The following is a 25,726-nucleotide window of genomic DNA, read 5'->3' as shown; positions in this document are numbered from 1 at the left end:
TAAAATCATATTTCAATACATTGTTCTTGTTTTGCATGTAATAAGGTAACAAAGACCTGCTTATATTTACATTAAATAACATGGCAGCAAACTTAAGCCAGTATTTCTGAATCTTTAACAAAGTTCTTCAAAACTCCACATTTCTTGTAATTAAAAAATGAATATGTTGGACAACACATCTTTAAAATCGGAGCTAAAACTATCAAGTAAGGAAGCATTATATATATATACTTAATATTTGTACAAGATTAACAGGTTCTTATATGAGTGAAGATTAAAGATTGGGTTATCTCCGACAAGTCTGACAAGTCCGAGATATTCAAGACTTTTTCACGAGTGAAGCACAGCAGAACAAATGAAAAGACCAATAATTTCTCTAACGAGTGAAAGATAACCTGATATTTGATCTTCATCGGGTATAACTACCGGTTTCTGCAGTGAAAACATTTTTGTATGCTTCTAGAGAGCACCGCCATTTCTGGAAACACAGTATATGTATATAAGAGAATGAGTAAAGACAAGTAAGCGTGAGCTCAGAAAGGCCATTTGCTGATAAATAATTCCAGTTTTACATGTAACAGATGATGTATTTAACACTACTTACCTCTTGAGGGTTCCCAAATAACTCATCTAATGCTGCAGTTTGACACTGAAAAAAAAAGAATAACAAAATTACCTTTGAAATGTCTGTTGATACATTGTAAACATGTTTTTTGCTCATTTGGAGATTTGAGAATTTACGTAGATACATGTATTAGTTTGTATTAATTTTTTTTTTTTCAATTTATCATGTTTTAATCTTACAAGTAACTTGATAACCAATAAATGTGACAGTGCGGCAGTTTTTGTACAATTTAGTATATGATTTCATTCATTCATTTGCATCTTAGCCTAGAATGTAACATACAATGAATTTAATCAACAAAATAAACTAAAAAAATGTGAAATGATTGGTGAAATTTGTGGCCGGAAAATAATATATTTTTTTATTACCTTGAAGTATATACATGTACCAAAAATAAATCAATTCATGCAGTATAACATAAATTCTAGTGATTTTCAGAAACACGACATAATGCTAATTATAATTTGGAAACAATCCATTTTCTTTCATGAAAGAAAACTTCTGTATTCTAGTTCCTGTAGGGCATTTTCCCCACATCTGTTTAACAATGCTTTTATCATGGACATGACTGAAATGCAAAACAATTTCCACAGAAGTCAAATAAACAACAACAATACATGCAGGACACTGACCATTTCTATGGCATGATTATAGATGAGTTTGTCAGCAGTGGCCACCAATAGCTGTGGAGTTAATGCTGTCTGAATGGCTGAGCCCATCCTTTGCTGAATATGTTTACAGACTGACAAACATTTGTGGTAGTTTGTGTTCATTTCTTTCAACACTGTAAATAAATACGCAAACCCTTAGATTCTTATCACAGTCCTCATCAGACAGGACTAGTTATACAGAATCTGTTTAAATGGAACCCAACTTGACTTACACATTTCATTATGTTCTGAACATAGTTCTCTTCTTTAAATTTGCCCAATGATTTGCTGTTGATAAGAGGTTACTTTTTGAAACGTGTACAGCAATATTGAAATTTGCAAAGTTAAAATGACTAGTATTTTTGCATTTCTATTTTAATGAAGATACTGTAAATGTACTAATTTTCGCTATTTTTGCAGTGGACCGAAACACCGGAAAATAGTACATGCAACATTGATTTTCAACACTATATAACGCTAAAAATTTGTTAAAACACGAAAAATACAGTATTCAATTGTCTCTGCCCATTTAGATACTGTAAATGTACAAACTATCATGATTTCTACATTTCCTATATTCTGTCAAGTACAGATAATCCTGGGTATCAATTTCCAAGGTTAAAAAAATGATAAGCATTTCATTTAGCACTTATTTCTGCACTGCAAACATTAAAAGATTTACAATACTGCTATGTGTGGTTATACTCAAGTTATTTTGTATACATGTATGTATTAATTTTCTTATGTCTGTACCTGGATTACTAGAGGATATCATATCACATTTCATGAACTTTTTTAAAATTTAACCTCATGCTTTGACCAATTCAACAAATCAATAAAATTGGTTACCATCAAAAAATATATTTGATATTGAATTCAGCAAAAATGAATATACTGTAAACAACTGCAACAGTACTTACCAGTTTTTAGAGATTTAGAGATTTGTAATCTCTCTGTTTTGATCTCTTTCTGTGCTAACTGTAGCGATGATGACAGCAGATGTAATGCCCTTACATACAAAACCAACTGTTCTAATCTCCTACAAGGAAATGTTACAAAAGGGTTAGCTTCTGTTTTTTCAAATATGTAATATAGTAATACGACTTGAAATATCCAGAAATGTAAATAAAATATCAATATATCACTGAATCCTTGATTTAAGGAAATAGACCTGGGGTAAGGGGCATAACTCTTGAAAGCAGTGATATGTTTGCATCATATTCAATTTTACCAAACCTATCATGCTTTCATTTGAAATAGAATAAAATCAATCCAACTTTGATGCTTAGAAGAGATTGATGTAAAATGCTTCACACAAATGTTCCAATGATTTGTAAGAGTTTAGTCCCTTACCCTAAGTCTACCTCCTTAAGTAATAATTTTGATTAACCTAAACTTAGATCCAGATTTCAACTTGTTATAAAGAAAGAATTAGACAATATATAAATAGGTAACTTCTTCATTTAGATAAGTTTTGCAAGACATAACCTTTGATAGAAATTTGATCGTGATTAAATACCTCTGTGCTTCAGTAAATCTAGGTGGTTGATCTGGAGGCAGCTGTTCTCCCTAAAGTTATAGCATTCAACATTTTAGTTTTTTTATACATTCATATTTTCATTTTTCTGTTAATTTTCACACCACAAAGATAAAACAGTTAGTTGTTAAGCTCTGCCAAAAAGTTTATCCATATTTATTGTGTTGTTTCTATTTTTAATTTCCTTGATGAGCAATTTAAAATGTTTTCCATGTATTGGACATGATTTTCTTTTGCTTTTTCAAAGTTGAAGTTGTTTTTTTTTTATAATACACTCTATGTTTTCCCTTATTTTTCGCCTAAAAGGTCAAATAAAAATTCGAAGACAAATCTATTAATTCTGAATGGAATATATGACTCTTTCCACTAGAACTGGTCAGACAGGTGTTTGAGCATGCAAATTGGCTTCCAACCTGTTCCTAATGAAAACACCATACACTGATTGGAAACTTCAATCTCCCGATGTGATAAGATTTAAAATTTATTTGCAAATAGAAACTGATCACTGAGAAAATCTATATAATTATCAGGATAGTCCATTGGTTATTGTCAATAACAAAAATATAATAACTTGCGCTAATAATGCTTTGATAGTAAAAAAGTTCCATGAACTTGATAAATCTTAGCATTCTTGTGATCATAATCCTGTAACCGAATGAATGCTTTTAGTAGCTATACATGTATATATTCTTTGTTTTCTCTATTTTGTAGATTTTGTATTATCTTCCTGGAGCAGGGTTATGTTGCTACAAGATTGAAGTCATCACTACAAAAGTTTTATGGTTGTCATCATGAACTCGTGGATCATTACTGTGTATCCATCTGCACCATGAAAACTGATTTGTTCAACATGTTATAGTTTTTCTTTCCTCTTTCGTCTAACCTAGACTTGACTTTTTATAAGCAACGTGGCGGGTGTTTCTAGAAAAGCAGAAAATGGTCACCCTACTGGTACACCTGGTCCATGCTCCCGGTTTTTGGTGAAATCTGAGTTGCTCATTTGCTTTTGTTACTTTGTATGTATGATTTTAGTTACTTTATGTTCTTTGTTGTGTATGTCTGTTTTCCATGTCTGGTCTTTGTGCCTGGGTTACATTCTTTTGATTTCCACTAGAATCTTGGTTCCCTTTATTACTCTTTTATATAACACAAGCAAAAAAAAACCTTAAATATTTAAACCAATACTGTGTTCAATACCTGGTTAACATTAATAGATTCTGACAGTGTGTGTAGTGGTGCCCCTCTGGCCATGGCTAATTCCATCACACATTGCACAAGGTCATTTACAAAACTTAATTTTCCCATTGTCTCGTTGTGGTTATCCTAAGGAGCAGAATAATATAGTTTGAAAATACAGCATAACATATTTGTGGTAGGATATTAATATTATCAAAATAAATAAATAGGTACCTGGAATGTTATGCAAAATAGCTGAAATAAAATGAAGTTTATGAATTGATAGTGCTTATAGTAATTAATACTGATTTCAGTTGTATGATAATTCACCCCTCAAATCTAATTCTACATAAAACAAAATCAAATCTTACGTCCATTAATGTTTCCTCATTCAACCCTGGAGCTATAAAAGCTACTGGTCCCTCCATGTTGGAAGGTGACTGGGCAAATAGCATAGGAGGAGAGGGAGACTGGGCAACCTTCTGTAGGTATAAACCAGACTTGTCAGAGTCACATGACCCACATCTCTCCTTCATTGGAGAGCTCAGTATCTCCTTGCTGCCACCTATACTGCCATACTGAATTACTGCCCCTGGATTAGCACCTGGCAAATACAAATTGGTTATATATAGAGGCATCACATAAGCAAGTTTCTACTTCCTTAAAACACATGGAAAATGTGTGCAAGTTTTGCACATATCACACCATGGCATAGAAAGTTTTTCAATTACTAGTTTAGACAACAGAAAAAAAATAATTTATCAAAATTTAGCCTGAACTTAAATATTCTGAGTGGTTTTCAAGCTAATCGTTCAAACCACAAATACAAACCTTTTTAATGATTTTCAAGTGATTCATAGCAGAATTAGTATTGAAAAATGTAAAGATACAGGGATCACCACTGATAAAAATTCATGGTAGGGCAAATCAACCAATGGTCCATATTCATAATCATTGAAGTATCTCATCAAAGTTTTTCATACATTTAACACCGTTAAATAGTCTGTGGTAAACCCTGAGATATAAATTTTCCTTTTCAGTTATAATACCTTGCTGACTGCTCATGACAGCCCTCTTTAACTGCTCAGATAGGTAACTGTTCCCACTTCCTGGTATTTTCTCAACCAAATTACCCTCAGTCTTTGACCTCTGCCAAAGGTTTCTTCTTACACGGTCAACTAAAATAAACAATTAACTTAAGTTAAGATTTTCTTGATACTTCAAATACTGACGCACATTTTGTTTTAAGTGAGTTCATTACAAATATAAAGGTACTCTTATTTTGCAACTTTATATTTTTGCACATTCTAAAAATTTGGTAAATTCCAATGTTATGACTTTTTCAAAAACATGAATATTGACTTAAAATGCAATGATCACTACACATTTTAGGATTTAATATTTGGAAAGAATCTGTTCCAAAAAGTCTGACATTTTGTAATTCAAAATATGTTTAATACTGATTGCAAAAATTTTCACTGTCGTCTTATTAAAAGAAAGGTTTTTATTTGTGAAAATAAAAGTTATCTTTTCTAGTAAGTGTTTCATTACTCTACACACTCTTTTAATTTGTATGTAAGTTAAATGATACATAGAAAAAAGAAAAAAACAAATACATCAGTGTATAACCTATATGTTAATACAAAATAGTAAAACCTTTCAGAGATCACTAAAAGGTCTTCAACAATTGTAAACACACCTTCAAGTAGGCTCTAAAAGGACTCAACAACAAAAGTAATAAAATCTTGGCATTATTGTGGTCATTTTGAATGTAATCTGTTGTAGGATGGGGACAGTTTGATAATGTTGATATAACCTGTGTACTGGAAATGTATGTTGAAACAGAACTTAACAAAACCAACATCTTCATTTCAGTACCAAAATGAATTACATCCTTACTACATGTAGAAATACTGGAATTATATACAAGTACAAACAAATAACAGAACAGTTTGAGTTGATTAAGGATGTTTGCTGCTCAATTTAAATCTTCAAGATCTTTCATACCTAGAACAGTCTGAATTGAAAAAAAAGATGGGTCAGTGGGTTGTTTTTTAAATATTGCTGGAAAAGAATTTCCCTGGATTTTCCATTGGTTTTGACTTGTTAGGTTTCATCTATAAAAACCCTTAATAAATAACAAGAATTTCATAGAAAAAAATTCTCGAATAATATTTTAAGGTGTGTTTAATGAAATTATGAAAAGAAAAGTAGAGGTCACTTTGCAAATAATATTGACACTATGAAACAGATAAAACCAGAAAACTCTGAAAATTTGACATATATGACTGAACATGAACAGTAAACATCCACAATACAATAAAAGGCCAACAACAAACCTTCAGTTGAGAATGGGATGGCAGTCATATTATCTGGCACAGTTTTGGTCCTATACTGCCCAAATGCAGCATGGACAGGCTCTGACCCAATGCCATCAGGGCTAGGCGTACCCATTAACCTGCCTCCAAATTTGGTAGGGGATCCAAGGATTGTAGGGAGGGACCCAAGGCCCACATGTGTCATTGGTGATGTACAACCTATAGGAAAGAAAGGTGGTGTATCTTTAGGTTAGGTGCAACCAGTAAAAGGAGGTTAGGAAGATGAATATTTATTTAATTACATTTAATATATGTGTAACCAATAATAATGATTTAAAACTTCTTATTTAGCCCCATGAATTGGCAGTTATTAACATTACTAGATTGACGTCTATATTGAAGATCAATAAAAAAAAATACCATGTACTTTATAAATGAGTTAACAAGTATTGCAAATTATCACCAAATTATTATAAAAAGTTGAAAATCACAAACTGTTAAAAAAGTGCTATTATTGTTGCAGAAATCAAAAGGAATGAATATTGACTAGCCATAGGAAGGTAAATGGAAGGCTACTTACTATGCCTCCTGTTAGGAGAGTTAGATGGTGACAGATTCATGTTTGAACTTGGAGAAGTTCCTACACTGTTCTTTTTCATGTACCCTGCATACCCTGGTGGGGTGCCAATAGAAAATTTTACTAAAAAAACATAAAAGTGCTATGGTCAGTAATAAGTTTCCATAATTATTAGTCAATGTCAAATGTGTAAGTTTCTCATTTTGTTTTCATTTGTTTCGTGAGTAAGACTGTGTAGATTTTACTTATATTGTGATAACTGTGGAGGCAGTTACTTGTGGCTATCATCTTTTTGTGGTTTTGAAAAATTGCAATAGTTCATAAGATTCAAAATGTGTAAACTTCCAATAACTATATTACTTGTTATGGTAATGCTCAATCAATTTATTTAAATATGTTATTTTTCTGGAATATATTTCAGATCTATATAAACAAATACTAACCTGCTGGTGGAGACATAGACCCAACATCTATAAGACAAGCAGCTTTTGATGCTGAACCTTTCCTTTCACTGTCCTGTAAATAGGCAATATAGCATCAATACTAGGTCTGGGTTTAAAAAAATCTCTAGTTGAGAATTTCCTCAAACCTTCAATTACAAAAGATCATATTGGTCAAACTTTGAGTTGAGGAAGGATTTAAAGAATGGATTTACTTTTCAAGCCATAAATGATACTAATGCATGTATAATGGATCTAAACTCTTATTTAATGTAAACAGTTGTAAACACAAACATAAGGTAGGTATAATGTCTGCCTTCTAATGACATTGTGATTAGATTTAATCAAATTCAAATTTAGTGCTAAAATAACATCATAATGTAACAGTGTATTTTGTACATGTCTCATTTGCTTTTGCTTGGTTTCTGAAGACAAAATTATATCAATAAATCAATACTATTTATGACCCAGCTTGGCAACATCTATCAGAAACACCTTTGTTACAACTCAATTACACACAATTAGGATTTACTGGTACATGTGTACTCTTACTGGTATCAAAGTACCTACCAATTAAACAGAGAATGGTAATCAAAGGGTTAATTAGTCAGATTAGAAATGTCCAGTTTATTTAAGGAGATAGACCTAGGGTAAAGGGCACAACTCTTACAAATCATTGGAACGTTTGTATTCAGCATTTTACATCACTCTCATGTAAGCATCAAAGTAACTCGGATTTATTTCATTCTGATTCAAATGATAGCTTGATAGGCTTTGGTGAAATTGAATATGATACAAACATATCACTGATTTCAAGAGTTATGTCCCTTATCCTAAGTCTACCTACTTAATGTCATTTGAACTTAGGCAGTATCCCAATATGATAAATACCTTTACAGAACTTGATGGAGAAATGTCCATGTCTTTAGGTGGGCTGTTGAAGGAGCCTCCAGACTTGATCCTCTTGTAAGCATTAGCCTGTGTAGGAACAGGTATTGGTTCTGACGTCCCTGTCTGAGCTCCTGGCATAGGTAATGTTGATGGCCTGTTTGGACTCATTGGGTCATCCCTCTTCTTGAAAGTTACTGTTTTGGTAGAGGGACTTACATTTGTTTGATGTGAAGGGGAGGGGGTGTTCTTCATGTCATCACCAGAGCTCTTGTTGCTGTTATCTGAAATGAGTTGAAGATTTTGGTCTCAATGACAGCCATGTTTCCTATTACCACAATAAAATATTTTTTTGTATCTAATATTAAGTAAATTAAGCAATAACAAACTTTAATATATCTATAAAATTTTAATGTTGGCTTAATACTATAATTTTAAGATAATTCACAAGCTTAAAAAAAACCCATTAAATTTCAATCATACTCTTTACAACAAAAACAAGTAAATACTTTGTTTGCATGGGTTATAATTTATTACTAATAACAAATATGCCTATGTCTGATTTTCTTTAAAAAGTTGAGTAAAATCTCTCACCAGAGTTATCTCCCTGTAGTCCTTCAGGAACTAATACAAAATCTTCAGCAGGACTATCACTTCTATTATCTTTGTCAATCTTCTCAAATCCATTAGCTTCCTGAGGTGATGAGTGCATAGGCTCTGATTCTTCTTGCTTAGCTATTGGGGGCTGTAAAATAAATGAATGTTCTGTTAGCAATACATAGTCATGTTCAGACCTTTATAACACCTTTTAGATGAAAAATAATGCAAGAACTTTTTTGGATCACAAAACTTGAAATAACATAATACACACAGTAAGTGGTATTATTACACAATTTCTTCAATGTGTCATTGATTTTCCAATGCTTCACCAAAAAAAGGCTTTTTATTTTTTTTAAATAAACGTCTATACAATTTATATGATTATGAACAACAATATTGATCAAATCTCTAGTGCCAAAAAATATTTTTTTATTCATATCTTTATCATTCAAAAATTATTTCATACCTTGAAGGGAGGGGGAGAGTATTGCACTTTCCCAGACAAGGGTGATGCTGAGACACATCGGGGTGGTGTGGGACTTTCTGACGAACATCCCTGGCTACTTCTTCCAGGTACTGGTACAGGAGATGCTAAAAATTACAAAAAATTAAAATATTAATAAATTTACGATAAGGCATATGTATAACAGAAAATCATTCAAAGGCAATTAAAAAATGTGCATGTTATATCTTATACTGTATATGTAAAAAAACAAGAATTGTTGTTTACAGAATTCTAGCCGTATTTATTCAATGCATGGTTTACTGATTTAAATGATTTAGGAATATATCACTTTGGTATGATCCATATTGTTTCTGTAGTTTGTAAAATTCTAACGTTTTCTATTTCCACTAACATGCATTATTTTATTTTAGCTATCATTATCTAATTTTATTGCCATAAATAATTTAACTCTTGAAATGCTTGAATGAAGTGATATAATCACTGACTCCAGTGATTGAGATTAAGATTTTGAGAATGAAAAACTTTCTTCAGGGTAACTTTCTTACCCTAGGTAGACACGCCAGGGGTACCCCATTCCACCATCCGGGGCACACAACCCAGTTGCTCTGTGGGCAGAGCGCCTGGCCCCCGGCTAGGTTTCTGAGCACTATTTAGTCGCCTTTAACGACAAGTTTAGCGCTGCTGCAGGCCTATTCTTTTGACACCCGGACCTGCATGGGGCTCTTGAAATCAGTGATATGTTTGTATCATATTCAAATTCACCAAAGCCTATCAAGCTTTAATTTGAAAAAGAATGAAATCAGTCCAAGTTACTTTGATGCTTTCAAGAGATCGATGTAAAATGCAGAATTCAATTGTTCCAATGATTTGTGTCCCTTACCATAGGTCTATCTCCTTAAGCAATTAAAATACCAAAACTTCATGTTTTAACATTTTTTTAATAAAAAAAATTCTGATTTTAATGCAAATTTACAGCTAGAATGTGATAAATGATGCATGTCCCTCAAATCCCAATCAACTCATTTTTAATAAAGGGAAAAAAAACATATATCAGCTAAAACACTGGTTAGAACTTACATGCAGAAGATGGTGATGGCTGTACTGGCTTCAGGAAAGGATGAACAAAGAAAGCCTCTGTAAATATACAACTTTGTTGAAAACAAATTACATTGTATACAATCAATCTGACATTCATAGTAGGAACTATCTATAATTTTAAAACAACATTAGTTTTTTTGGGGGTACAACAATAACCAGCTTAAGCCACTTTAATCATGTTCATATTTGTGCTTTGAATAATAAATTATCTCAGTGTAAAGGAAAAGGTTTAGAAGGCCATTTTTGTGTCTAGCTAGCATAGATTTTATCACCATGAATGGTATTTTCAGTCCAATGATATTTTATTACTTTTTTTTGTAAATAAAACTTGTACAGATTAATATTTGATGTTTGTCTAAAAATAAAACAGTTTCACTACAAAAAGTCATCCACACTTTATCTCATTTGCAGTAAGTTTTATTTTGCAAAAATAAATAAATAAATAAATGAAGAACTAAAATGAACTTAACTTAGTCATGATATCTTGATTGAAACAAGAGAATACTATACAGCTTGACTTTACCAGTTCTGACCTTTGCCCTTTATTGGCTTATATATAATTCTTTTGAAAGTTTTCATTTTCTTTTACTAGTCCATGTCGAACATTTTTCTAAAAAAAATAATGGTTTTGTTTTCCTTTAGATGATAATTTTCCCACATTTTTGTTTTAGTTTTAAATAGACATACCAAACTCTATTCTGTCCTTGGCATTTCTTTTCAACATTTTCAAAAGGAGGTCTCTAAGTTCTGGTGAGGTATCTTTTGGAATACTGAAGCAGAAAATTGTGGAATTATACCATACTGTTGGTATGCTCTAAAAATTTAAAGCTGGAAAAAATTTTAATTCTTTACAAGGGCAAAATATTTCCACATGATTTTAACATTAATTCAGCATGATTTTCAGCTAACTTGAGCAAATAAATTTTGTGACAGATTTCACATAAAATTCATGTGAAATGATCCTTTGAAGTAAATTAATGTGAAATTTTCAATGAAAATTACACAAATTTCATGCTAAATTAATGTGATTTTTTTTTGTGAAACTTAATTTACATGAATTTCATGTCAAAGAACTTTTTTGTATTTGGATCAAAATATAGCAATATACAGCCATAATACAGAGTGTTTGGAAACATCATATATAAATCACAGATTTAATTTTATGGCAAAGTGTAGCATAGAATGATTTAAGCCTCCTCCTCTAGAAAGACAAAATATTGTATGGTGTGTATAGTGTTGTGAACAATTTTGAAGACTAAGTTTCTTAATTAGAAATAAAATAAGACAAAATTACTTTATCCGTAATGAATGAAGTTAAATCATAGTAAATCAAGATAAAGCAAATTTATAAAAAAAACAGACTTACTTTGGCTTAAGTTCTGCATGTTTCTCATAAAAGTGTTTTAATTGTTGTGGTGTCTGAGCTTGGAAAGGAGCTTTTCCCTTCAGACACTGGAAAACTATTGTGCCAATACTCCATAAATCAGCTTTGGCATCATATTGTAGGGACATAATTACTTCTGGTGCCTTAAATATATATTATATTACAAAATAAATATACAATGTATTTTTTTTCAAAAATGTTAATCTATAGGTCAGTCATTTTAATCTTGCATGCTCAAATAACCAAAGTTGTGGGTATTAGTTTCAGGAAAGGATGAAATGTTTTAGGGTATTAGAAATGATTTCACTGGTATTTTTGTGCTGTTCAGTTTGCTGTGAAAATGGAGTAAATTTGTATAATGTAAAAATACCATATAATTACAAAATGCACTGTATTGTACATGTTCATTTTTGATTATGTGTTTTGCTGAATTGACCTTTGATTACAGATTAAAGTTGTGTTTTAAGTACATTTTCAGCCCTAATTCTTCAATTTACTTTAGAAACAACCCAAGAAAACAATATAAAATAGAACTTAAACATGAAGTTGTGTTGCTAGTACAGCATACTTTTCAATGGAAAAGTCCCACAAAACATGAACTTGATATCAGACAGCTACCAAATCCTTTACCACTTTTACGTATATAAAGAGCCACATACCAAATTCAAAATTAATCCATCCATTGGGAGTCGAGATAATTGTGACAAAATTTAGACAGATAGCATGTCAGAGGAATGGATATTGTAAATCCAATAACATCCACCCATTGAGAATAATGTAATTATACTTATTTTTGAGCGATACTTATTTCCATGAATTACTGATCATGCACAATCTGTGAAAATACGTACACACAAAAGACAATTTCTACCATTAACCTTTGCCAGATACTATGATTTCTGCAAAAATTAGTACCTGCCAATATGATCTTAGACCAATAATCAGAAAATTTAATAAATACAATTACAGTAATTAGAATAAAGCGTTCCAGATCAAAGTACAATAGTCTTACATACCATATACATAGGAGAACCACACAATGTAGCAGCCATTACACCATCCTGCAGAAATCTTGCAAAACCAAAGTCAGCTGTAAACACATAATATTTCATGTAATTATTTGGATATTGTTCAGAAATTATTGCCATTTTTATTCATTATAGCAAAAATATCACAGACTTAAAATCACGAATATAAAATATTCATAATGGAATTTTTAATAATACATAAATGAGATTTGTACAAAAGCAGGAAAAATTCATTTCATAAGCAACTTTTTAAATGACAACATCCCAATTTTTAATGCATGCAAGAATCTTTTTTTTTAAATTCACATTACTTTGTTTTTAATGAACCTTTTTTATTGTGTATTATTACCTTACATTGCTAATCATTTTATTTCAAAACTGTCTGATCAATAATATCCTTACATTATGAAGGCATGGTATTTTATGCTTGTGGCGGTAGAAAAGTATTATATTTTTGAAATTTAATGAATGATGTGTTTACATTTGTACATCTGTGTGTTCACAATGTCATGCATTTATATCTTAAATGCCATGTACAAAATTTACTTCATTTACTCACTGACATAAGACATTCAATAATGGGGAAAATAGGGTCAATGGGATAATAGTGTCCATAAACTGGTATATAATAAAGACTATATGGACACTATTTCCCCCACTGACCTTCTTTCCCCCATTACTGAACGTCTTGTGCATGTGATTTACTTTAAGGCTGTATAAACATACCAATTTTGAGTTTCATTTCTGCAGCTAAAGGGTTAGGCTTGCCACTGTGACACAATAAAATGTTCTGTGGTTTCAAATCTCTGTGTACTATTCCTTTGGCATTAAGAGCTTTCATTGCTTCAGCTGAAATAATACAAACAATTATATACAAAATGGAATAACAATATCAAAATGTGTAATCGTCTGAAAATACATGTAGCTGAAATACTGCTGCTCGGACGTTAAACCCCAACAATCAATCAAAGTGTGTAAAGACATCATTATGGGTATTGAATGTCCAATTATGTGCAAATTTGATATTACATTTTTGTAATAAAACAATTTTTTGTCTCTTAGTGTTTTTTTCTTGGAAGTTTTATTTTGCATTCTGCCTGTAATATGTGTAAGACTCATGTCCCAAATAAAACTTTTATTGAAATAATACACTCTATGTGCACTACAATCTGTATGAAAGTAATATAGAATGTACTTGTATAATTGACCAAAGCAACATGTCCATTCATTAAACAATTTCAATCATTTGAACATTTTTCGTTTACTTATTCATCGCCCAATCCCACTATTGTAAGTGTTAATAGCAATGTCAACTATTATTTTGTATTTCATGCCCAATAATAAACTTACCAATTTGTCTCAAAAACACAGCAATGGTTTCTTCACTCAATGTACCTTTCACTGAAAGATGTAATAGTAGGACCATTATAACAAAAGAAGTTTTTTCAAGCTGAGTCAAATATTGCCTTGATGGGGTCAATAGCATACAGAGCTTTACTTGATTAGAACCTAAAATGAAGCTGTTTTAATCAAATTATGATGACAATGCAATGTGTTCCCTGATATTCACAATTTTAATACTGTATATGCAGTACATGTACCAGGTACTTGGATTCCTTAGATGGTCTGCAAGAACTAATTTATAAGAACAGAGTGTTGAGTGTATACTTATAACATTACTTCACTTTGTCTTTTATTTCTATCAGATTTATTGCCAGACCATATAACATCAAACACAACTGGCCAATAATCCACCATAGAATGGTCACCCTATATAACCCTTTTACCTATATATTGCATAAGGTTGATTAATTACAATCCATTGATTATTATTCTTGATATATGATACCCGAACATATGAACACGTTATAATTGCATTGGTAATGCGGAAATATTAACTCAATTATCTCAGACATCAATCTATATACATATTATACAATCAATGGCATTTATAGAGCATCACAGACATCAATATAACAGTCACACCACATCAGAATTGTTAAATAAGAAGTGGGGTAAACAAAATCAATAGCTATATAAAACATTGACCAGAAGAAAACTGGAGGTTTGTCTCTACTATAGCTATAAATTAGACTAAAATCATATTTTCTTATTCTGAATTCATGAAATGCCAGGGCCTAATTTGAAGTAACACGCTCATCCTATAAACATTACATTCAGTAATGTTTATACCAATGATGTGAACAAAGATGAAGGTTAGCACTGTTGATTTTAGCTTTGAGTACTCTTAGAAATTCCTTTCTATACGCATCCATTAATTCAATTTTAAACAAAGTGAAAAAATAATACATGTTAAATTTGTCAATTACAAATTCTAAGATTGATATTTCCAATGGTTCTCTAAGTATTGATATTTTTCCACAATCAAACTTATTGAGTTTTTCTCTACTCTCATTCTGTTCACATAAACCAATATTATTTTCTTTATCACTGAATTATTGCAGATACATTGAGTACACTTAGCATTTCAAATTCCTTAATGGAACAGACCAAGAGTGTTCTAGAAATTTTGAAATTTATAAGTTTCCACAGCAACCTAATCATGTAGCTTCCAAACTACTTAAGAAGTTTAACATTCCATGGGAAAGTACTTTAATTGTACTTTTGCTTTCCTGTATTCAAAAAGAGGAAAGCTATATTGTCAGATCTGGGGGTTTTTGATATGGATGTGTAAATTTTCCATTTTGCCTAACTCTTACAAAGACTTGTTGTTAATAGAGAAATGTACATACCCTGCAGATAGTCAGCCAAGTCTCCTCCATTACAGTACTGCCAGAAAAAAACATAGATGTATTTGCAGCCTAACAACTTAAAGAATCGTTTTATGTATAAGTATTTAACATCACATTCACCAGAAATTTTGACTGTAAAGTAAATACATTTATGGAATTCACTTAAAGTCGTGATAAAATGCTTTACAGAGCATATCTTGATATGACCACAGAGGTCAAACCCAGAAAGAGCTTGTTCTTTTTAATTATAAACACAACATTCAAGCTTGATACAGCTTTTAATCTGGATTGTGATAAATGTTAAACTCAGCATAAGTTTCAGATTCTGATAGAAATAAGTGGCCCAAGAACTTTAAAATTTGCAATGTATACCACTGAATATGTTGTCAACTAACTTCATTTAAACCAAACAAGAAAACTGATGTTAAAGCCAAGTACATCCTATGAATTAAACTTTGATACAGATTTACTTACCTCCATAACCAAGTAGACATGGTTTGTGGTTTCCTAAAAAGGACAAAAAATATAAAAGTTTTAAAAAATAGACAAAATGCATGATTCACAATCAAACCTAGTAAAAAACATTGAAAGTATAAAGCATTGCAAAACTTTCATAGATTTTTTACACAATACAGATTCATGTACATGCTTCTATGTTGAATAGTGTGAAAGAGTAATCAAGGGAACCAAGGTTCTAGCAGTAATCAAAAGAATGTACTCCAGGGGCAAAGACCAGATATGGAAAACAGACAAACACAACAAAGAACATAAAGTAACTAAAATAAGTAAAATGCAAAGTAACAAAAGCAAATGAGCAACTCAGACTCAACTAAAAACTGGGAGCATGGACCAGGTGCACCAGTAGGTTTCCAACATCTATGGTGAAGTGGGTGGATACCTAAGTATGCAGTGGTTGTCTTAATTATTTATGCTTTCAATTGTTCTAGTTTTTAGTGAACATAACAGGAAGTTTTATATTTTAGTGACTGGTCACAATCATGTACAAGAAAAGCTAGGCAAGAAAATTAATGTAAAATTCAATGCAGTATGATTGGGTATCTTTATTAGGCCATACAAGCAGTTTTCCAACTCTCCTTGGACAGACAATAAATAACAAAACAAAAACATAAACAAAAACAAGGACAAAATTATGGTTATCATTCAACACATAACTAAATTTATTAATACAAAGTGGAGCAAGCACCTGCAGTAAGGAGCATTCATACCTGTCACTACCCTGATACATGTAAGTAAAATTAAAGCTTTTATTTGACTATGGGCTTGTCCTCCCATACCTCTATATAGATATTTTTTAAGTTGTGTCTTATGTATTTTTACTACATAATGTATGTATCTATAAGCTGGTATATAAATTATGTTCTTATATTTGCGTAATGGACCAAATTAAACTCTTTTAGAACATTCAAATATTTACACAAGCTATTTGTTTACAATTAACAATAAACTTATATAAGTTACCAAGATATTGCTACATTTTATGATAAAAACAATCAGACATCCTTATCCATCTATAGTAATAGGATTATAACAACCATAATCCTTCACTAAAGTATATATACACACACACACACACACACACATTATTGGGAAGTGATAGTTTGATTTATTTTAGTTTTTAGATATAGGTGATATCAGTGGACATATTCATGATTTAACAGTGAATTATGACAGAATTAAACATTTTTAGAATTACAATTGACTATCATGATTATTATTTTTATAATACATATGGAAGTAACAATTTTTAACTCTATTGTTGTTCACAGAATGCCTTAAACCAAGTGACATGTATTTTTTTTTACTTTAGCCATGAATGTTTTCAAACAATAGTGATAGATCTATATATGTGGTGTTTTAGTAAGCAATTAACTCATCACCAAAAACCTTTGTTGAAAATACTTAGTATACTATGTTGTATATTTCAATACTTAGTATACTATGTTGTATAATCTAATCAATGTAAAAATCATAATACTATCAAAATGTATTTATATAATTAATGTCATTAAAGTATGTCATGCATAAATACAATGGTATAACATTGCTCTTTCAAGTGCAAAAAAAGAATGTCAACTTTATATTGCTTGATGGCACTAACTGTAGCTGTTTGAACATGTTCAGGACACTACTTGTGTATTTAATTGTTGTGATCTTTATAAAGATATTGCAGATCTTCAATACAGTCCATAATTTAGTCACAAGTCCAATATTTACTAGGTTTTTACTTATTGTTTTAAAGGACTGAAAAAAATGCTGTAGTCTGTATACAGTATTAAACTTTCTCATCAGTCAACTTACATGTACATACATGTATACCCCACACTATACAGGGTGTAAATGTACTTAAACTAGGGTTGAACATAAAATGTTTACAGAGTGAAATCAACCCTATATTATCATTGGATTCATTCTCTGAAAATGAATAACATATCAAAATGACCTTCAACTTTGATTTTCATGCTTTAACAAAATATTCAAACTAATCTGCAATGACTAAATGTAGGTCCCACATGGTTTAAAAGTGACCAAAAGCTGATTAGGAAACATACAGTCTAAATATAGACTTTAAAGAACCTCATTTGAATACAGATGTATACAGTAGGTAAAAGTGATGTATGATAGGTGACACATATCTATAAAAAAAACCTTTTAACCTATGATTGCATAAGCTTGTTAAAATTTAAAAATAGACACTTTGTAATAATGTAAATAACAACTGAAGACAAACAAAATCAAGCAGTAACACAAAACTATATCAGTGTTTCCGTTAACCCAAATATCTGTGTAATTTACTCATAAAAAATATGTTTCACACCCAAAACTATCAATCAAAGGGTCATCTTGGTGCAGGATAAAAATATACATGTAAGCAATGTAAATCAAAATTAAATGCTTTGAATTAATATATAAAAAGTGTGACCTCCCAAAAAAGACTTTGACCAGTATATTCAGCTCAAGAGAGTCATAACAACCCTTCATCTCAAAAAGTTAAAAAAAAACACTGTATATGATGAACTTATAAAGAAATGTTAGACAGTACTGTTTAAAAAATATACTTTAAAAAGATAAAAATTGAATTCCATTCATGCTCCACTAAATGCAACTAAGTAAATAAAAAGAAAATATGGACAAAAAGGTTGGCTGGAGTCTTTAATGAATTGCACCATATAAATTTCTAGAACATACGACATACAATGTAGCTTTTTTATATTTTCAAGCTATTCCTTACATGTCGATGATGATGAAATTGATACATCATCATCATCATCGACATGTAGGGAATTGCTTAAAAAAAAAAAAAAAAAGCTACATTGTATGTTGTTCGTTCTAGAAATTTATATGGTGCAATTCATTAAAGACTCCAGCCAACCTTTTTGTCCATTTTTTCTTTTTATTTACTAAGTTGCATTTAGTGGAGCATGAATGAAATTCAATTTTTATCTTTTTAAAGTATATTTTTTAAACAGTACTGTCTATGAAAGTTCATCATGTACTGTGTTTTTTTAACTTTTTGAGATGAAGGGTTGTTATGACTCTCTTGGGCTGAATTTCCTGGTCAAAGTCTTTTTTGGAGATCACACTTTTTAAATTTATTAATTCAAAGCATTTAACTTTCATTTGATAATTTGTCATTTTAATTGAGCATTGTTGAAAATTTACAGGGAATGAATGTTTTACAAATTTTATTTTCAGCTTTAAAGAGTCGACCTGAATATAAGACAGCTCTTTTGATCAACACCATAATAGGGTATGACAAATAAGGACCTAATGTAACAACTGAGATAAGACCATAACAATGATATTTACAAGTATGTGTCCTTTTGAAGGGGTGAAAGAATGACCTCCAGGTCAATTGATTATGTATGACAGTTTGATTGAATCTTTCTGTCATGTATATATTATTAAACACTTAAAGTTTAATCATAAAAATGATTATGAATGGCTGCCTTAACACCCTGAAGCATATCACCCTAGACAGACAAATAATTATTATGTCATCAAAAAGTCCATTGATATTGCACATGTATGTGTTGTACTAAATAGCAAGTACATGTATAAGTAAATATTTGAATTCTCCATTCTAGTGACAAAAGCCTCAATTAACATGCCTACAAAAGGTAAATAAAAACAAAGGTACATTTTGTAATAGGTATAGATATCCTTCTTGGGGCAAGAGATTAAGATTCAAAGTTAACATAGAGCTTTCTTTAACAGGTGAAAAATCCAGCTAAGATAGGACTTCATTAAGGTAATATAAAACTTAACTGGAAATGGTTACAGATCTCTTCAAGTTGAATGGTGATTATTTTAATGTTGTAACTACTGTTGCAGTTTGTGAATACTTTTTTCTTACGTATTTTATACAATACATTAACCGGCTTGTTCTCTGTCATTTTGTCAATTTATATGTTATGTGCTATAGCACCTATGTTGCTTACACAAATAAACTTATTCAATTGTTGTATGTCTAATGCACAAATATGCAAAAATTTCAAGTGGCTTTACAGAGTTTCAAATATACAATGTACATGTACCATCCATTATCTGAAATGGGATTTGCTGAACATCCCACTAATGTACATGACATAGATTATGAGAGTATATTCTAAGCCAATAAGTTCATATAGTATTTTTTGTCTTGATTCATATATGTCCTGGTACAATGTACATTGTACATGCATGTACCTATTCATGATGATAATAATACTGAATTTTTTTTATTTGTAGATAACATCCAAACATTATGTTTTTATCATATATGTACTTGGTGGTGCATGTACATGTATATAACATGTAGAACATTTTGACACAGATCAAGATTTCCAGATCATTTCATCAAGAATGACTATGAACTTTTTTTGACCTTATTACATGAGTAATTTGCCTTCAGCAAATAAATGACAGATTTCAATGCATTTCCTGCATTAAATAAATACTGAATTAATTTGTACTCAGAAGTTGTCTATTTATACTGATTTTATATGTTTAATACTATGAGGTTACATTTAACATCATAACAATTATACATGTATACAAGGTACATGTTTACAATTGTCTAAAAAACTCCACAATATATTGTAGTGCTACAAGTAAATGTACATTGTAATTTTGTGTAAAAAAATTATACTTCCATTTTCATGATTAGGAAAAAAAAGTTAACTAATTTCTATTTGAGGGTATTTTTTGTATGAATGTACATGTCTTATTTAGGAAAGTTAAGGACAATTATTTCTGTTTGCATTTTTCTACATTTACCTGAACTTTATATTGAAACATGAGCTTACCGTGATAGTTAGGAGTGGTAATTAAGCTACAATACTTAGAAACAGGTGTGGATCGTTGACATTTTGAAAGAGGGGTGGGTGTTGGGATACCAGGCTATTACTGGGCATTTATAGTACACCTAAACCCCTGAAATTGTAATACCAGAGTTTTCCATATTTTTGGCTGGAACCAGCCAAAAATAGCTATGAACAGGTCAAAACTAAATAATGTTGCATACAGTTGTAAAGAAAAAACTCAGTTTGAACAGGCCAAAAGTGTGCTTGAACCATGCACTTTGGCCTCCAGTTGCTTCTTTGGGAAAACCCTGAATACATCACTGATTAGTACACCAATACCCTCAATTATAATTGTGTATTTCATAATAATGATGGAAAACTACTTTGTAAATAGTACCGTCTTTTGCAATTTTCTATAAACAATCTGCAATGTATATATGTATTTCAGATTTTGACACATACCTTACAATCCAACAGGGCCACTACATTCTCATGGTGTAAATCTGACAGCTCCTAAAAAAAACACAAAATTTAATCTTTGCATATACAAACTGACAGACACACAAACAACAAATCTCATGAAGGAAACAAAAAATCTATCAGATGAGTGGAAGGGAGGCTTAAAAAAGTTGTTTGTTTGTTGTTTGTAGGATATTGGTTAGCACATGTTTGAACATTATTATTCTTTATTAACTAATGTACGAATATTAGCCCAAATATGATAAAAACTGCCAATACCATACAAAATACAAATGCACGCCAATACGGGATTTACCCATCCAATACAACTTTTATCTGTCTAATACATCACATTGGACTGGTTAAAATACATATTGGCCTAGCATATTGGCCTAATTAATCAATAAAGGTATAATTGCTACGCCTCAACCCAATATGGCTAACCTTGGACAAATACTTAAGCCAATGTGGAAAACCTTACGCAATAATACTAGAGTGTTCTCCCCAGGCCATTAAAGCCCTGTACTTTGCAGCACTATGATTTCTTAGCACTGTGCTATCAATAAGGTATTGATAGTCAGGGCTAGCCATCTTGGACTGGGGTATAGTTATTTTAACTAATTTTATTTAGAATGCACTATAGGCACTGTGCTATAATTTTGGAAGAAGGCCGAAAGAGCTGTGCTATGCCAGTAAGCACTATACTATTCAAAAATTTTGGAGAGAACACTGATACTATAGTACTGAATACAATCAAGTTGCTAATATTTACCAATAATTGCCTACATACATTTTGTACATATTAAAAAAAAAAATACATAAGTTCTTCTTGTTTATCCCACTTTGAAACTAGACTACGATATTACATGTAAATGTATACATGTCCTCTCATATACATGTGCACATTCCAGTGAAATCTACAGTTATGTTTTTATATTATACACTGTTTATTAATACATACATATACTCAACAAAAACATTTTTCATTCAGATTTATTTTTCCCAATTTTCCCTCAATTCTTCAGGAAAAAATGTCATTTGCTTACCCTCTTAAGGCTCCTTGATTAGTACAATAAAAGTACTTAATTAATGTTAGACCTTTCATACTTTTAAAAGTGTCAGTTTTCTGTTTCCAAATAGGAACTTTAGCCATGTTAACCAAACAATAATTTGTTCTGGGCCTTAAATATAATATACTTTTACCTTGTAATTTATGTACATGTATATTATGTAATACAAAAAATGTAGTACATACCTTTAGAATTTTGATTTCTTTACTTAACAGATTCTGAGATTTGGCAAGATTCTTCTTGGTAATGCTTTTGATAGCAACTGGTGAATCAGGTTTCTGTAATAACAAAAACTTATTTAAGGAAAGACGATTTGGATTCATCATTCAAAATAAACATCATTTGCACTATGTACATGTACATGTATACGTGCACCATACATGTACTGTAAGTTGTTTATTTTTTATAATTCAGAATGAGGAATGCATACTTGAACCATACAAGAGCTATCTAAAGATTTTTTTTATTACTGAAGCAAAATCTGTCTAAGGAGGGGCCATCTTTCCCATGTTTACATCCATGCTTAAGAGTTTTTGAAATTTCTGCTTTCAACAGAAAAGTTTGACAGGCACATTGAATTTTCCACAACAGAAATCAACATGCATGTACAAATTCACACAAGCACATTATCTAACTCTTCATAACTTACTATAGGTACAGTAAAACATGTATAGTAATGTACAGTTTTGTACCTTTAGGTATGTAAGAAATTATGTTGACTGAAAGGTACATGTATAATAGGCCTATATCTTAAAGTATATTTCAAGCCAATTTTTTCTGATAGTCCCTAAGTAACTCCCATGACAACCTAACATTTCAAAGAATTTCAAACATACACAATTGTAAATTTATTCTACTTGGTTGAATGATCTGAGTAACCTATATTAGATCAGCTGATTGTTCTATTTATAGTCTTCATCATGTTTTACCTATATAACTACCTGTTGGAATATTACATAGTTACTGGCTGAGAATGAGGTCAGGTCAAGTTTGTGTTATGGCACATTCTTCCACAATGTTTACAAACATTGAAATCAGACTATCCTATATTTTTGTTTTCCAAACTTAAGTACCTTAGCAATAATAAACAATAGGACACTTGATCAACAATTATCAAATAATACTTGTTCACTGTACATTGTACATGAATGTATTATTGAACAAAGCTAACAAACCCGTCAATGTACAAAACATATATTGAATTTCTTGGTTTCGTGTCTAAAGGTGTTTTCTGATACACACCCACAACCTGAATAACAGTTATACATGTAATTAAGATTTATTTAATCTATCACCATGTAAATGTAAATATACATAATGAACATTTGTTCATTGTACAGAAAAAAATACACCAGTTCATGTTATAACCCCAGTAAATCTTGATCAATGTTCTTGTCATACCATTATACGTTGTATAGATCTGTACATATATGTATTCCCCATCTTTCATGGCACTTTACAGTTTTTAACTACTATATACTACGAAAATACTAATATGAAAAAGCTCAGACATTTGTGCAAACTGTCTGTACATATATGTATTCCCCATCTTTCATGGCACTATACAGTTTTTAACTACTGTATACTATGAAAATACTAATATGAAAAAGGTTAGACACTTGTGCCAACTGTCTGTACATATATGTATTCCCCATCTTTCATGGCACTATACAGTTTTTAACTACTGTATACTATGAAAATACTAATATGAAAAAGCTCAGACATTTGTGCCAACTGTCTGTACATGTACATCTGCCAGTTCTGTGTTATTGTATACAAATGTACATGAAATAGTGTGAAAACACTGCTAATTCCTGTAGGATTCAATTACAATTCAGTCATGGTTTTTTGTCCAAACTTACATTCACATGCATATCAATATACAAGATCAGAATAAATTTTTGATACTTCATTCAAAAATATACATTTGTATGAATACATGTACATAAGTAGAACCCCTCTCACAGCCAATTTTGGACAATCACAATATACATGTTATGATGTAACCAGAATGGATAATCTTGTGGTGAATACATGTATGTCAAAGAGACAACAAGACCCATGGATAGCCTTAAGCTGACATTCACCCCTGGTGGGGTTTTGTCTCTTGATATTTTCACCATATCTATTCAAATTATGTTTGTATGTTTTCATAAAATCTAAATCCTTGTTTAATTGTCTTCACTTTTTTTAAAGTAATGATCATAATTTAGTTGCAAAAGGAGCTCTATTTATTACATGGCTGTGTCCAGACTGTGTTTTTTGTTGGTTGATTGCAACTACAAATACATATGTACATTTATTGTAATCAATAAAAATATTGAGTATTGACAATATTGGGCTGTAGTTGGTGAGAATAAATTTTTAAATGAAGAATATAACTCTATTCAGACCTGCTTTTACGAGATCAACAAATAAAATAAAAATTGGTAAAATCAGAAGTAAATATACAGTAAAAAAATTATAACAGTAAAATCCAGATTTGAAAAAACGGAAATTTGCTTAAAAGCAGAAGAAAATCAGGTTTGTCTTTTGCTGTTTATCCAAGTTTTACCCTCCCCCCACATGTACATACACATGCATGACATGAGTTGCCAGAGGTGGTGATGCAATCACGGGGAAATTCAATTATTGTAGGAATTCTATCATTTAATAATTATTTAATTACAATTAATGTATATGTATTCCCATACAACATTATGTCAAGGAAAAATGTAACAGATAGGAAGATATGTGAGAGTGAGGAAAGGAATGAAAAAATCTTTTGTTTCAGACGAGAATAATCAGAATACCTTTCTGTGTCGTCCTTTGAAGACAACTGCAAAGGCACCATGACCGATCAAATCTTTCCTGTTGTATTCGTAGTCACCAACTATTTCCATAATCTTTATGTTCACTGACAATGTGCAAAATTTGGTACAGCATAAATCAGCGTGCGGCTGAAAGCAGATGCCATTTTTGAATGGCGAAGCAGACTATATATCAAGTATCACGTCATTCTTTCCGATCTGACATCTGTTATATACTTCGTATTAGTCCCATTTTAAAATATACTGAGTTCTTAGGCTAATTACTGTCGTGTAGTTCCAAAATTACACTTCTTTATCAATTAAACGATTCGTTTGACAGGTCACTCCAGTAACACCTGATTATGTTTTGATGTGACCAATGAACATCTAGACTTTACTGCGCCTTTCATAAATTAGCATAAATAATCCAAATCCAATCTTTTATAAACAACTCTCAAGAACGACTTAGTTCATACTTGCATGGTAAAATTGCGACGTAATTATCAATTTTGAATTTAAAGATATGGATTATAATACATTTTATTCTATGGGTTCAAACAAAATT

General features: G+C 31.0%; 1 protein-coding gene and 1 long non-coding RNA gene across 3 annotated transcripts in view; one reads left to right on the top strand and one right to left on the bottom strand.

Moving 5' to 3' along the window:
- The window catches only part of LOC148608282 (serine/threonine-protein kinase unc-51-like), a 30,159-nt gene extending 4,597 nt beyond the window's left edge, over positions 1-25,562 (bottom strand). Inside the window, exons 1-24 of one of the 2 annotated variants that reach the window (XM_088543750.1) lie at positions 25,165-25,562; positions 22,558-22,650; positions 21,306-21,356; positions 16,015-16,047; positions 15,541-15,577; positions 14,138-14,188; positions 13,514-13,636; positions 12,776-12,849; positions 11,742-11,902; positions 11,063-11,145; positions 10,355-10,411; positions 9,278-9,402; positions 8,806-8,956; positions 8,215-8,495; positions 7,327-7,399; positions 6,887-7,006; positions 6,328-6,525; positions 5,038-5,166; positions 4,360-4,592; positions 4,010-4,135; positions 2,795-2,844; positions 2,196-2,314; positions 1,258-1,409; positions 605-649 (exon numbers count right to left, since the gene is read on the bottom strand). In XM_088543750.1, the coding sequence (XP_088399876.1) occupies positions 605-649; positions 1,258-1,409; positions 2,196-2,314; positions 2,795-2,844; positions 4,010-4,135; positions 4,360-4,592; positions 5,038-5,166; positions 6,328-6,525; positions 6,887-7,006; positions 7,327-7,399; positions 8,215-8,495; positions 8,806-8,956; positions 9,278-9,402; positions 10,355-10,411; positions 11,063-11,145; positions 11,742-11,902; positions 12,776-12,849; positions 13,514-13,636; positions 14,138-14,188; positions 15,541-15,577; positions 16,015-16,047; positions 21,306-21,356; positions 22,558-22,650; positions 25,165-25,254 (2,655 nt within the window). In that variant the 5' untranslated portion in view covers positions 25,255-25,562. The remainder of the gene's footprint in view (positions 1-604; positions 650-1,257; positions 1,410-2,195; positions 2,315-2,794; positions 2,845-4,009; positions 4,136-4,359; positions 4,593-5,037; positions 5,167-6,327; positions 6,526-6,886; positions 7,007-7,326; positions 7,400-8,214; positions 8,496-8,805; positions 8,957-9,277; positions 9,403-10,354; positions 10,412-11,062; positions 11,146-11,741; positions 11,903-12,775; positions 12,850-13,513; positions 13,637-14,137; positions 14,189-15,540; positions 15,578-16,014; positions 16,048-21,305; positions 21,357-22,557; positions 22,651-25,164) is intronic. The other variant, XM_088543751.1, reaches the window with a different exon arrangement.
- On the top strand, positions 19,776-20,508 carry LOC148608283 (uncharacterized). The gene is made up of 2 exons (XR_015914909.1): positions 19,776-19,860; positions 20,290-20,508. It is a non-coding gene; the product is annotated as an uncharacterized LOC148608283 (long non-coding RNA).
- Positions 25,563-25,726: the final 164 nt, after the last annotated feature.

Source organism: Perna viridis, chromosome 9, assembly GCF_037379345.1.
Source record: "Perna viridis isolate PV_CMFRI_1.1 ecotype Kerala chromosome 9, ASM3737934v1, whole genome shotgun sequence".
Classification (NCBI taxonomy): Eukaryota; Metazoa; Mollusca; class Bivalvia; order Mytilida; family Mytilidae; genus Perna; species Perna viridis.
Note: the sequence above shows the minus strand (reverse complement) of the source record. Positions and strands in the feature narration are given on the sequence as shown.